Source organism: Cherax quadricarinatus, chromosome 52 (genome assembly GCF_038502225.1).
Source record: "Cherax quadricarinatus isolate ZL_2023a chromosome 52, ASM3850222v1, whole genome shotgun sequence".
Lineage (NCBI taxonomy): Eukaryota > Metazoa > Arthropoda > Malacostraca > Decapoda > Parastacidae > Cherax > Cherax quadricarinatus.
The window spans coordinates 18,504,802-18,519,938 of NC_091343.1; the positions used below are offsets into that span (position 1 = coordinate 18,504,802).

The window sequence follows — 15,137 nt, forward strand, 5'->3', positions numbered from 1 at the left end:
TGATGGTAGGCTTCCATCCTATATAAAATCACAAAGGATCACCATACAGTAGTGTACTGGAGGCTCCATTTTCTGCACAAAAAAAACAAACACACAAACAAACACAAGAATTATTATCTGCGTGATACAAAATATGATCCAAACAGTGCAAAGACATACAGCTTTTGTAAATGCAGTTATACTTTATGGTACCACAAACCCTATTTCATCGAGTAAACTTTACCATACCCTGAAATACCAATAAAATATGTCTAAATATTAAAACTATGTACATATAATAAAGTAAATAACACTGAAAAACTATCAATTAACCTTTCAGAAAGATTAACCCTTTGAGGGTCCGTCCCGTAGATCTACGGCTTTACATTCAGGGTCCAAACCGTAGATCTACGTCATGAGCTCAGCTCACTCTGATAAACTGTGAGTGGTACATTTGGGCCTAGATATGAGAGAATACATCTATGTGGTGTGTGCGCACCACATAAAACAGATCCTGCAGCACGCTGTGTATAATGAGAGAAAAAACTGAAATCATGATTTTTCGATTAAAACAGCGACTTTGCAGTGTTTTTTCGTGTTTTTTATAGTTCTATTTGCGATTTCTTGGTCTCATTTGATAGAATGGAAGACATATTACAGAAATAAAGATGATTTTGATTGGTTTTAGCACTGGAAATGGCTTGAAACCGAGCTCAAAGTAGCAGAAATGTTAAATTTTTGCCGATATTCAAGAGTAAACAAACGACCTCACACGTCTAATACATGCCAGCTGGTGGGTCTAATATGCACTCACAAATATGGTGATGATATTTATACAATTATTACAATATTGCATAACAGTAAATCTTCTATTTTTTGGTGTGAATAAAAATTCATTATGTGAATAAAAAATCAAAACGGAATTTATTTGCAAAGCCTCAAAACGTAACTAATGAACAGAGGAAATGTTACTTTAGTTCCAGGAATACCTACATTGTTTATTCTGGACCCTATTTTGAAATTGGAATATTTTGAACTTCGTGTAAAACTGGCCAAATTAACAATTTCTGATCACTTTAATTTGTAGTTTAAACAGTTGACTTGGCGATTTCTTGTGCTCAATCGATAGAATAGAAGTAATACTAGTGAAATAGCTAAGAATTTGGTTGACTGGAATAATGTAATTGGCCTAAAATGGGAGTCAAAGTCGGCAAAATCGCCGATTTGTAAATATTGCTGACACATCAAAATTCGCGAGAGCATAATTTCGTCAATTTTCCATCAAATTTCGTACTTTTTGTCTTATTACCTTCACAAAAAGATTCTCTACCATTTCACAAGAAAAAATAACAAATTTTTTTTTTTAAAATTCTTGGACACTGGGGCACCACTTCAGATTTGGGCCTTGGACCCTGAAGGGGTTAAAGCATTAAAAAAAAAAAAAAAGAAAAAAGACAGTGACAGATTTTTGGCAACAGGTCTCACCTTGCCCTGAAGCACAGGAACTTTATTCATATAAAAGGCATGTGCTAACATTTTACACTTCTACTGTTCTACACTTTGAACTCCTTTATTATATTAAAAAAAAAAATGTGCACTTGTGTCCTTTTACCTAACATACTGTCAGTAATTCTACCAACTTCAATACAAAATGCACTAATACAGCATAAGATTCCTAATCAAGGGCTACGCATTTATTCTGTATGTACATGATTCACCACAAACAGTTACTGTAATTTTACGTGTTCTCCATTTCATGTATAATTTAATAAATACAGTACATGTAGGTAAAAATAGGGATGTTTCCTATAAAATGTGTTCACACAATATATATGTTGGTCTACCGACCGTCACCAACATATGTTATAACAATTTCATATATGTTTGTAGTGGTTAAAGGAAACTTTCATATTACCAGGTACTTAACAGTAAGTGTGCAAACACAATCACCAGCTATTGTGCAGAAAGACACACAGTCACCTTCCAGCCTTTTGGTAAAATCAGAGTATGCAGTAAGACACATAATTACTTTTCCGCATTTGGGTAAGATCATAGTGTGCAATAAGACATACCACAAAAAAAAAAAAAAATCAAAGCAAACCAATCCCCTAATGGACACTCAGACAAATGTTACACCTTTACACTTTCTCTCAAAGGCAAAATTTAATTCAGAAAGTAACACTTACCTAGATACAAGGTCATCTGGGGTTGAATGGGCCTCCATCAGAAGTTCATTGTGGACCGAGGAAGTGTCGAGAGGTGCAGGTGGTGGCGTTGCTGGTGTAGGCGAGGGGAGGGGGTAGGAGGTTAGACCATCACTTTGGGGGGCATTTGGAGGTGCATTATATAGCAAAACACAAAGGATGGATACTGTACTATAGCTAGACAGCTTGCATTAATGATTATATTGTTATATGCTGGTTATTCAGCATGCAACTATCAAGAGACCTAATCTATCCATTAATGCACAGTAAATAGCAATTAATCTTAATCACTAATGCTTACAGCAACAGCTTAATTAATGAGATTAAAACTAAAGGCATTTTACTAATGCTCAACTTAAACCTAAACTGAAGCAACACATTATAGAGCTATATATTTTCTTTGAGCTAAAGCACTGTTGTACCACACACTCCAATAACATCATCAGCTTGCACCGAGAGGTTTACACAACGTATTCTATTAGTTACACTGCATGGGAATATGCAAAGGAAACAGGCTAAGTTGAACAAGTTATCTATACAAGTCAAAGTCATTATATGAAAAAACCATAAACAAGGAAAACTGGTTAGTGTGTTAATAAATGTTAAATACATAAAAAGCAAGAAGGTATTTGCAGTGTTAATTCAAACATGATGAAGGATCAGGAGGTGGAGGGAGGAAAGCATACTCAAGAAGAGATAGATACTGGAAAGGAAAAATAATCTGATCAAAGAGTTATAAAATTATTAATATACTGTAGATCATAAAGAATCTATCACATTTTTGGTTAATCCGAGGCTGAATCCTGCACGATAAATGATCAATACTGTAAAAATAAATAAATAAAATAAATGTAAATATATTCTTTCTTTCTTTCAACACATCGGCCGTATCCCACTGAGGTGGGGTGGCCCAAAAGGAAAAACGAAAGTTTCTCCTTTTACATTTAGTAATATATACAGGAGAAGAGGTTACTAGCCCCTTGCTCCCGGCATTTTAGTCGCCTCTTACAACACGCATGGCTTACGGAGGAAGAATTCTATTCCACTTCCCCATGGAGAATAAATATATATATATATACAGTGGACCCCCGGTTAACGATATTTTTTCACTCCGTAAGTATGTTCAGGTGCCAGTACTGACCGAATTTATTCCCATAAGGAATATTGTGAAGTAGATTAGTCCATTTCAGACCCCCAAACATACACGTACAAACGCACTTACATAAATACACTTACATAATTGGTCGCATTCAGAGGTGATCGTTATGCGGGGGTCCACTGTATTAATAAAATTTGGTTAACTGACATTAACCTAACCAATCTTGACTTAACACAAATTCCATATGCAGAGAAATTAGTTTATACATGTCAGTAAAAACAGCAACCTTGAGGTTATTAGGAGTGAATATTTACAATATGTAGTTGTAAGAGACGATTAAAATGCCAGGAGCAAAGAGCTAGTGACCCCTTCTGTATAAATTACTAAATATAAAAAGATAAACCAAAGTTTTTCTTTTTATGTCACTTTGCCTCGGTGGGAGATGGCCAGTGTGTTTAACCCTTTGACTGTCGCAACCCCTAATCCTAAGGTGTCTTGTGGTGTCGCAAATTTTCAAAAAAAAAAAAAAAATCTTATGAAAGGATAGAGAATTTTTTCCTGATTGTAATGACACCAAAAGAATGAAATTTGATGGAAAACTGATGGAATTACACTCTCGCAAAGTTAGCGACCTCGGCGATATTTACAAATCGGTGATTTCGCCCATTTTGAGCCCTATTTTCGGCTAATTCCATTGCTCCAGTCAACCAAACTCACAGCTATTTCTTTAGAACTCCGTTTTTTCTATCGATTGTGCACAAGAAACTGCCCATTTACCGATTTCAACTACACAATAACGTGGTCAGAAATTTGCAATTTGGCCAATTTCACGAAAATTACAAAATATGACAATTTCAAAATAAGATCCAGAATGAACAATGCAGACATTCCTGGCTCTAAAATAACATTTTCTTTGTTCATCAGTCGCATCTCCAGGCCCCTCTGATATTACTCTTTGCTTTCTATTTTGAATTTTTATTCAAACAAAAAATAGAAGATTTACTGTTATGCAGACTACTGCAATACTGTAATAATTGTACAAATAATGTCAACCCATTCATGACTGCATATTAGAATGGCTAGTTGGACATTTACTGGACAATGACATCAACTGTTTACTTTTGAACATCGGCAAAAATCAAATATTTCCCCTACTTCAAACTTCATTTCCAGGTTCTTTTCATAGTAAAACCTATCAAAATCACTTCTATTTCTATAATATGTTTTCCATTCTATCAAATGAGACCAAGAAAACAAGAGTACAATCATAAATATTATACAAAAATAGACCACAAAGTCGGCATTTTAATTAAAAAAACGGTCAGAGTTTTTTTTCTCATTATGCACTGAGTGCTCCAGGATTTTTTTTATATGGTGCACACTGACCACACAGCCCATTTTCTCACATGTGGGCCTACCAGCTTTCTCCTGCTTGATTTGAAGCTGCTAGAATTTATTAGTATATATATACGTCAAACACGGTGGCTCGTAAGACGTATATATACGACTGAAACAGTCAAAGGGTTAAAACTGTGCACGTTACATCTTGCAGTGAATTAAGCCAGTCACTAAGATATAAAATATGGGTGTAATTCAGATCCTCTGCTGCTCCATAGGCTATATGATAATTTTTTTATATACGTACAGTATACATATACTTCCCTGCAACCAAAGGCTGTCTAAGCTGGAATATCTTATTTTTTTTTTTTTTTAGATTTTCCTATAAAGCCAGTTTATCTTAGCTGTTGTTAATTTTCACAACATGAGTCAGAAAAACTCTCAGAAAAAGTCTACAAATGCCCACTTGCAGGGTATTTCAGGGGTCAAGACCCCTGTGGCCCGGTCCATGACCAGTAGAGATTTTTTTTTAAAATTTGACCAATGGACATATTAACTCTACAGTTCCATCACAATTTAAATTAAGCTACAAAATACATAAACAGTATTTGAACCGATGTATTAATTCATTATTTTCCACGAACTGCTTATTTCATCACTTAAGTATAAACAGCAAGTCATATAGTGCACGTATTTCTTTAGAATCACATAATTCATGAAACAGCACGAGTCTGTGGTACTGCCACTTTTTTAATATACTTTATATTGCACTGAAGGGAGGAAGGGCTAGTAACCCCTACTCCTGTATAAATTACTAAATTTAAAAAGGAAAACTTTAATTTTTCTTTATAAGTCACCCTGCCTTGGTGGGATACATCTGGTATGTTAAAAAAATAAATGCAATGGTAAATTAATTATGAGAGTTACTGCACTAAAGTATGATTTTCCACACTGAGCATACGAAAGCACCATCAACACAAGCAAATGTATAGAGAAGTTTAGAAGAGTGAAAGTCATAATGCCATGGCTGGAACAATTCACTAATAACAAACACTCTGGAAAGGTAATTTAAGACAGTATTTCAGTCTCTCACTGACCATTATCAGCAACGAAAAGTCGTCCAGAGTGAACAGAAATGGCATCTAAAATTTCTTCTCCTAAATGGAGGTTATCTATGGAATTAACAAGATGAAACAAAAAATCTATATGACCTGCAAAAGGTAAAACAATTAAAGAGGAAAATTATATAGAAAAGAAAACAAATCGTTTAATCACTCACGGGGTGGGGGCATGAGGTCCTGATGGTGAGTCTGGGAAGGTTGTAAAGGAGGAAGGGCCAAGTCTGTAGTGGCATTAGTTTGAGGGGCAACCACCTTACCCAAGACCAGCACAACACGGTCACTGGTTGATTTGAGGCAGGCAACGGCATCTTCGTGGGTCACGTTTTCCAAATTTACATCCCCAGACTGTTGAAGAAGAATTAATCTTTTGTAATAAAAACAGTAATGTGCTCTATCAATAATAATTTCTTCGAAAAACTCCTAAAAGCAATGAGGAGTAGTTTAGCAAATCACTTTCAAAATAGACTGACAGAGGCAGAACTTCCCAAAGTTCTTTTGTCATTCATTAGTAAAATGAAAACTAGTTTCTGACTGAGGTTAGATAAACCCAGGAAGAACAGTAATTACGTACGTGCTATTCTTCTATCTCACCAGTATTTTTCTTACACTTTTAGCTCTGTACACTTTCTTCCACCTTTATTTTTCTATTAGGAAAGTTCATCTTTTCTTATTATTTGCAGATCTCTTCTGGGAGCTACTGCTAGTATAACAACCTGAGTAGGAACCGTTGACATAATCTGGTGGTGATCTCTGTTTTTCGAGTCCTGCACAAAACACTTCCACAGTTTGTGGTATTCTACCCATTCCTTGAGAAAAGACAGTCTGGTGCAATTCCTTAAAACCTTAACGTAAATACAGCATCTGGTTAAGACAATATACTCATGAATGTGCTACACTGGTATCACAAGAGGTAATAACAGTACTGAATTTGCATATTGGTGAACAAACAAAAGCTTATTGGTTAACATCTTACACTCCATGATAAGTTCCAGTAGCACATGGGGTGCCATGGCTAAGGAGGAAAATACCCCTGAGGCATCAAGATATCAAGCTTAGGATGATCTCAAGCCTTAACTAATGTATGCCAATCCAGCACAGTAAACTTTTGTCCAATTTAGAAATACTCTGTGCACAACAACTAGAGATGAGAAGAGATTAATAAAAACAGCTCATCAGTCCCGAGTTAATTTTTTTATTTTTGTGGCACTTTAGTGCCGCAACTAGGCAACTAGGCCAAGCGTGACACCTCCTTGTAAACCTGTTATCATTCAATCCACTTTCAAGATTAATATTAAATCATCTGTTTACAGATGAAATAGTAACACACAGGACTGAGAGTAATACTAAGTTCACAAAGGTAAACTGATACATGCCCTGACAAACATTGTAGGTGCCCCTTCATGTACAATGTGGTTACTTTCCCATGAACCTACTGTAAGGCAAAAATGTCTGAAGTTGAATATGAATATACATGATATGGTAAATAAATATATAACCATCAATAAATAAGTAAATAAACAAATAATTACCATAACTAAATACCAGTATGTATTGAAAAGAAATAAATGAATACAAGTTTATCCTATCAAAGTCTGATGACTACTGAATGTTCACTGCTACAGCACCATCACAAAGTCGAAATATCGTAAGTCAAACCATCATACAGTGAAGAGCATCTGTAATTCTTACATGAGACAACAGTAAATCTAAATATGTTTCTGTAAACTTTTGGGGGGCCTAGTTTCTAGGCCTTTTGTGTATTCATATACGCTTGTGCTACTGTCCACAGGATGGATATGGGATGCACAATAAAGCAGTCACTTCACCAGTAAATAATTTAAAAATCCTAATGTGTAGCCATGGGTCACAGACCCACTTTGTATAATGATTTATTTTGGTCTCCAGAAGAGAAATGTGGTACACAAGTAACCCGCACATAAAAGAGAGAAGCTTACGACGATGTTTCGGTCTGACTTGGACCATTGACAAAGTTCAGTGTCAATGGTCCAAGTCAGACCGAAACGTCGTTGTAAGCTTCTCTCTTTTACGTGCGGGTTATTTGTGTATCGTTCCAGTCACGGTATTGTGCCTTTTTTGTTATTTATTGAAAAATGTGGGTTTGAACTTAATATGTATATGTGAAAACCACCAGCAATGACCACTTAGGTGCTAGTTTGTGTATTTGTTGCATGTGCTTTGAAATATACTGTAAAAATTTGGAGATGATTGTCTAATTTAATTTATGCTCAAGATTTTTATTCTTTTAGAGATAAGTCAAAATGCTGGGCACTGGAATACTCATAATGCATGGAGATCATTGACTAATTTTTTAAGCAGTCATGTGAAGTCATTTCCTAGGTAAAATAGAAGCTGAGAGACTAACAGACCCCCTACAAATTAAAAAGTACAGCGTAATCGAAGGTCTTCTCAAGTAAGTTTTATTTTTTTAAAGAGGGAAGGTTACTGGAGGGCTGGAGATACAATGCTCAGTTGTACAGCAAATGAAATGCATCAAATCTTTTACAAAATACTGTATGAACTCAGATCGAGTTGTAATACACGACTGTCAATGAATAAACAGAAGGATGGATGATAGGATCGAATCACAGTCCCAAATTGAAGTGGTAGAGCGATGGACCTGTCAATTTTGGGACCATGGTTCAAGCCTCTTGTCCATCCTTCTATTTATTCAACGCACTTTATATTAAAGTTTTCCTGATCCAGAAACCAATTAACCCAAACTCTTACATATGTGGAACTTCAGGGCTTCCTGCCAGAATTATAATCAGCAACTCCTTCATGGGAATTACACAGATTCTAAGCCAGAATTTCCTTTGAAGAAATCGATTATATTTGATAATAGGCCACAAAAAGATGATCTACTAAAGCACTACAGTACAATACAGTGCATATAGCTTTTCACCTTCAAATAAATTAAGTATTTTACTGTATTACTACATGCATAATGTACAATATGGTGCACACCACAATTGTACAAGGATTACATATACAGAAAGAACAGCAAAGAATAACCTTTGTCCTGTTCTTTATATTCATTACTGCAGCAGAATATCTGATGAGATTCTTGAATGCTTAAAATTATATCTATTATATAAGACACACCCTGGACAACCTTGACTGCATGAAAGGCAACCAAGTACATTCAGGTACAAGACGTCATCTTCAAGTCAGTGAGTAGATTTTCTTATACTACTAATGTAACTCAAAGTGATCCATAACCCTTAAACAATAACTTGTTGGGTACCTTATCATGAGGCCTTATCAAAGACCTTACCACCCTCCTTTTCTCTGGGTAGTTTTTAATTTTGCATTTTTCCTTTAAATACTGGATAATAGAAAATGGCATTCATAATAAATCCTACAACAATGACAAATGTTAAACCACTCATCTCACATATCTGTGGTTCAATCTGCAGAAATGGGTGGAAATGTTGGGCACATTTCCTGACACCTGCTGTCCCTGCTCACCCAGCAGTAAGTAGGTACCTGGGTGTTAGTCGACTGGTGTGGGTTGCATCCTAGGGAACAAGACTAAAGGACCCCAATGGAAATAAGATAGACAGTCCTCGATGATGCACTGACTTTCTAGGGTTATCCTGGGTGACTCGCCCCTTCCCCCGGGTTAAAAATCTGAACAAATCTCATTTTATCTTACCATGAAAATCATGCTGTTATTAGATCTAGTGACAAGTTGATGAAATCTCACATAGCACCCAAATATTTACTGTACAGATAATTATAATGCTATATTATATGTCAAGTCTTTACTATATTACATACATTTATTACTGTGTTTTTCACTGTGTACTAAAGAATGTAAAAAAAAAAAAATTACATGATATTCCAGTCATACACATCTTCTTTCTTTCAACAAACCGGCCGTATCCCACCAAGGCCGGGTGGCCCAAAAAGAAAAACCTAAGTTTCTCTTTTTAAATTTAGTAATCTATACAGGAGAAGGGATTACTAGCCCCTTGCTCCCGGCATTTTAGTCGTCTCTTACAACAAACACAGCTTATGGAGGAAGAATTCTGTTCCACTTCCCCATGGAGACAAGAGGAAATAAACAAGAACAAGAACTAGAAAGAAAACAGAAGAAAACCTAGAGGGGTGTGTATATATATATATATATGCTTGTACATGTATGTGTAGTGTGACCAAAGTGTAAGTAGGAGTAGCAAGATGTACCTGAAAAACTGCATTTTCATGAGACAGAAAAAAAGGACACCAGCAATCCTACCATCATGTAAAACAATTACAGGCTTTTGCTTTACACTTGCTTGGTAGGATGGTAGTACCTCCCTGGGAGGTTGCTGTCTACCGACCTACTACCTAGAAGTCATACAGATATACAACATAAAATTTACCAAATTTACAATGTTTTCATAACTGCCAAGTGATAAATTCTTTCCCCACAAAAAACTATAGATCAAGGAGGTAATATTTTTATTCTAATATTAGAGAGGTTTTTTTAGGCAAAGATACTTTGTGCCAGCTTATATATTATTATTATTATAATCTAAAAGAGACACTAAACTTACAAGGGACATATAGTGCAGCAGGGCAGGGAAGGGTGCAGGGGTATTGTTTAGCAAGAGGGAGAGGGATTATTACAGTGGACCCCCGCATAACGATTACCTCCGAATGCGACCAATTATGTAAGTGTATTTATGTAAGTGCATTTGTACGTGTATGTTTGGGGGTCTGAAATGGACTAATCTACTTCACAATATTTCTTATGGGAACAAATTCGGTCAGTACTGGCACCTGAACATACTTCTGGAGTGAAAAAATATCGTTAACCGGGGGTCCACTGTATTAGGTTATGGAGTGCAGCAGGGCAGTGGATAGTGCGAGGGTAGAGGGCAGCAAGAGACTGAGGTAGAAAGGGCTGAGATGAGTGCTAGAGGCATCATCATCAGAGTTTGTGAAGTAAATCAGCTGCTGTCAAAAAGTCAAAGGGAGAGTCTGGGTTAAAGGAGGGTCCATCAGCAAGAAGGGAAGGTAAAGTAAGGGCAGTAGAGCAGTGACGATGTTGGAGGTAAATTCTGTGTGCTCGTTGATAGAGCGGGCAGTCCAACAGAATATGGCTAACAGAAATTGGAACCTGACAATTCTTACAGAGTAAAACAGGGCACCTCTCCATGAGAGAGTGTAAGACGAGTGTGGCCTATGTGAAGTCAGGAGAGAGTAGTCTCCCAACCTCAACACTGATGACAAGAAGACGGCCAGAAACCTATACTGTACTACTTGGTTTAATAGAATGCAAGTTGTTATGTAGCAGATCAGGCCAGAGTTGTTGCCAACGGGTGCAGAGGTAGGTAGCAATTACAGCAAAATAGTCTGTGAATGGAACACCTTTATATGAAACTGGGAGGTCATGTACTCCTGACTGCACAGCAGTGTCTGCCTGTTCGTTGCCCTATATGTCAACATCACCGAGGGACCCAACAAAAAACAATATCTTTGTGCTTGCTAGAGATACGGTGTAACCAAAGTTGGATATGAAGAACCAGGGGACGAGGTGTATCAAACTTTCATAAAGCCTATAAAGCACTAAGGGAGTCTGAAACGACCACAAATGGTGACACAGGCATAGATGTAATAAGGATAAGTGCTATAAGAATGGTATACAAATCAGCCATAAAAATGCTAGCAGAGGATAATAAATGCCCTTGCACAATGCTGTCCGGAAATACTGCTGAGAATCTGACGCCATCAAAAGGCTTGAATCCATCGGTGTACGCTGCGATGGCATGAGAATGAAATCAGAAGGGGTTAAGAAAAAGAGAGCGAGAAGCCACTATAGGCAGTTGGGCTTTTGCACATTACAGTGGGAAAGAACAGACATGAACTGTCAGAACTGCCCAAGGGGGTAGGGAAAAGTGAGATGCTACATGAACATAGAAAGGTGGTAACTGAAGAGAAGACAAGAGCAAATGTAAGCAAAAAGAAAAGGGATGGAGTAAACGGACAACAAATGAATAAAGAACGTCTACTAACATCAGTGACTATCCTATACATGTACATGTATACGGAAGGATTACGGAGGTCATGAGAGTGAACATAATAGTGAAGGCAATGAGCATCATGGTGATAGGTCAAGGATGGAATATTCACCTCTGCATTAAGGCTCTCAACTGGTGAAGAGCGAAAAGCACTGAGGCATAAATGTAATCCCTGGTGATGGATGGGATTAAGGCTAGAAAGAGTTGCAGGAAAGGCCGCTGAATATATCTGGTCACCATAATCAAGTTTTGATAAAGTTAGGACTGAATGTAGTCGAAGGAGTGTTCTACGACCAGCCGACCATGAAAGATGAGTGAGGGTTTTAAGGAGGCTCATCCAGCTATGACAAGTTGCCTTCAGAGAGGTAATGTGAGGTTTCCAGGAAAACTGACGGTCAAACAGAAAGCCGAGAAACCTCACCGTATCATGTTCTGGGATATGCAAGCCATACAGGTACAATGGATGATCAGAGACGACAGAATTTCCAGTGAAAATAATTTGGCGAGTTTTAGTACTAGAAAATTTAAACCCACGAGTAATGGCCCAATTGGAAACAGTTGACCGCATGCTAGAGAGAAACTGCAATGAGGTGACAGTCAGCGCTGGCACAAGCTTTAGTAATTTCATTAACATAAGAGTGATGACCAAATATTAGATGGCAGAATAGATGCCAGATCATTTATAGCAAGGAGAAAGTGTTGTGCTCAGAACACACACCTGGGGAGACACCTTCAGCTTGGACAAAGTCCAGGGAAGGCCTATTATTAACCCAAACATGGAATGTCTCTCAGATAAGAAGTTCTTAAGGAAAAATGGTAGATTGCTTCGGAGGCCTAACGAGTGGGGCTAGGCCAAGATGTTATAGCTCCAAGTTGAGTCATACGCCTTCTCAAGGTCAAAAAAAATTGCGATATCCAAGTGGCTATTGGCAAAGGCATTACAAACATACGTATCCAGGCATAGTAAGGGTTCAATGGTAAAAGAGCCCTTACAAAAGCCATATTGACTAGTGGAGAGAGTAGTGTGTGTCTCTAAATACCACATCAAATGTCTATTTACCAGATGCTCCATCACCTTGCAAACTGCACTGGCAAGAGCAATGGGATGATAGTGGGTGGCATCATGTCCCGTAGTACCCAGTTTACAGAAAGGGAGAAAAATGAAAGATTTCTACAGCTGGGGAAGAATTCCTTGTGACCAAATAAGATTAAAGAGTCGTAAGAGGACAACAAGGGCTGACTGATGTAAATGTTGTAGCATACAAATATGAATGCTATCAGGCCCAGCTGCCAATGATAGGCAAGCAGAGAGTGTTGCCCCCAGTTCCAGAAGTGTAAAAGGCACATTATAAGATTCTTCTCTGATAAAAGAAAAGTTCAAGGGCTCTAACTCTCTGGCAGACTTGGAGGAAAGAAATGAGGTGCAAAGATGGAGCCCCTGAGAGATACGGACAAGATGATTACCAATTTTGGTGGCAACATCAAGAATGTTGCCACTTAATGGGAGCCAGGTTGGGAGAGTATTTACCACTTAATTTCCAGTACTTTTTCCAGACTGCACTCATGGAGGAAGCCAAAGTGACAGCAGAAATGTAATCCCGCCAGCAAGTGCGTTCAGCGTCACAGATGACATGACGGGCGACCGCTCTTTTCTGCTTAAAATCAGTCACTCTGTAGTTCTACTGTACCAGTACCAGGAGACCATCAAGGATCACACCTCTGAGAATGCCTGCCCGAGGTTTGGGGTACAGAATGTGAAGCTACGGTTAAAACTGAGATCAAGGTGTAAAAGCTCATCAATGGAGGACAAAGGAGGATCCTCACTAAAAGCAGTTGGACACGAGTAAAGGTCCCAATTCACTTGGTCAAACTGCCAGTGTGGGCTATGAGGAGGTGGTGGATACGAAGGAGAAGTAAGGATGACTGGAAAATAATCGCTGCCATGCAAGTCCGGGAGGACAGACCAGGCGAAGTCTAGTACAGTTGAGGAAGAACAAACCGAGTGGGAGTACCCATATTTAAAACATGGAGGGGGAGAGATGCGAAAAAAGCCTCCAACTGAAAGCTGCGGGACTCACAGTGGGGACCCCCCAGAGGAAATGGTGAGCATTAAAATCACCAAGTAACAGAAGTGGTGTCAGTAAGGAAGAAACCAGAAATGCAACATCTGGGATAGATAATGCCCGAGAAGGAGAGAGAGAGACAAAGAACAGATTGTATACCACTTATTGAAGTGAATGCAGGCGACAATTTAATGCAGTGAAGTATGAACAAAGCAGATGGTATGGAATACCAGTGCATATAAGAAATGCACTTTCATTAAAGGTTAAATCAGGAAAAGGATCTGACGAATATTATAAAACAGCCCGTGATGGGATGGATAACAGCGAAGTGTAATTTGGGTTCTTGTAGACAAACACAAACAGGAAAACTGGGAGAGCAACACCTGAAGCTCACCCCGGTTACCTCTGAGGCCACGTATATTCCACTGTAAATATGCCATGATTTTCGAAGAGAAAGATACAAGAAATCTGAAAGTAGAGGTATCTATGGACTAGAAGGGGTAGAAAAGTCTGCATGTCGAGGCAGCGCAAAACACAAAAGCAGCGAAGGATTGGGACGTGAAGAAAGGAGTTGTGCAGATGGAGAAGAATAAAGAGGAGGAACTTAGGTGGATCAGTGTCCATCAATGGTCTAGTCTCCTCAATATATTCAGAGATAGCTTCAAGTGTTTCAGAGGACAAGGACATTGTATGTTGGATGATATTGGAGATGGAAGGAGGAGGGTGAGTAAAGATCAGGGCGATTATGGAATGTACCAAAGTAGGACGGGGGGTGGGGGGAGGGGGGGGTTCGTGTAGAGGAAACTGGATTAGAAGCTTGGAGAGGGACAGGAGAGGAAGCAGCCTGGGAGGGAGCAGAAGAGGAAGAAACTTGGGAGGGGACAGGGAAGGAAGGTACTGTACGAGGAGGATCATGAACTTTGACACTTGTAACAGAGCCAGTAAGAGGTGAAGAACCAGGAACAGAGACTGGAAAGGAAAAATGTGCAGTTAGAAGGGAAAGAAGGGTTAAAGGAGATTTTAACAATGGGGATTTTGTGGACTTCGGAGAAGTAGAGAGGCAATGGGGAGGAATTGTTGTACGAGGTCTTGTAGACACAAACTTGTGAGTGAGTCAAGAAATCGTAATGACACGATTGTAAACAAACCATACCCCCGGCCGGGATTGAACCCGCGGTCATAGAGTCTGGCTAGCTGGTCTAGTGGCTAACGCGACGGGCTGGAGTTTTGAGACTCTATGACCGCGGGTTCAATCCCGGCCGGGGGTATGGTTTGTGAGTGAGAAGAGGAAGAGGTGAGAACAG

At 38.5% G+C, this 15,137-nt stretch overlaps 1 protein-coding gene across 15 annotated transcripts in view; it reads right to left on the reverse strand.

Annotated features, from left to right (window-relative positions):
* Nucleotides 1-15,137, reverse strand: part of dlg1 (discs large 1) — a 1,301,051-nt gene that overhangs the window by 297,937 nt on the left and 987,977 nt on the right. For 14 of the 15 annotated variants that reach the window (XM_070096106.1, XM_070096113.1, XM_070096114.1 and 11 more), the window contains 2 exons: nt 5,900-6,086; nt 2,166-2,256 (listed from right to left, as the gene is read on the reverse strand). In XM_070096106.1, the coding sequence (XP_069952207.1) occupies nt 2,166-2,256; nt 5,900-6,086 (278 nt within the window). The remainder of the gene's footprint in view (nt 1-2,165; nt 2,257-5,899; nt 6,087-15,137) is intronic. The other variant, XM_070096105.1, reaches the window with a different exon arrangement.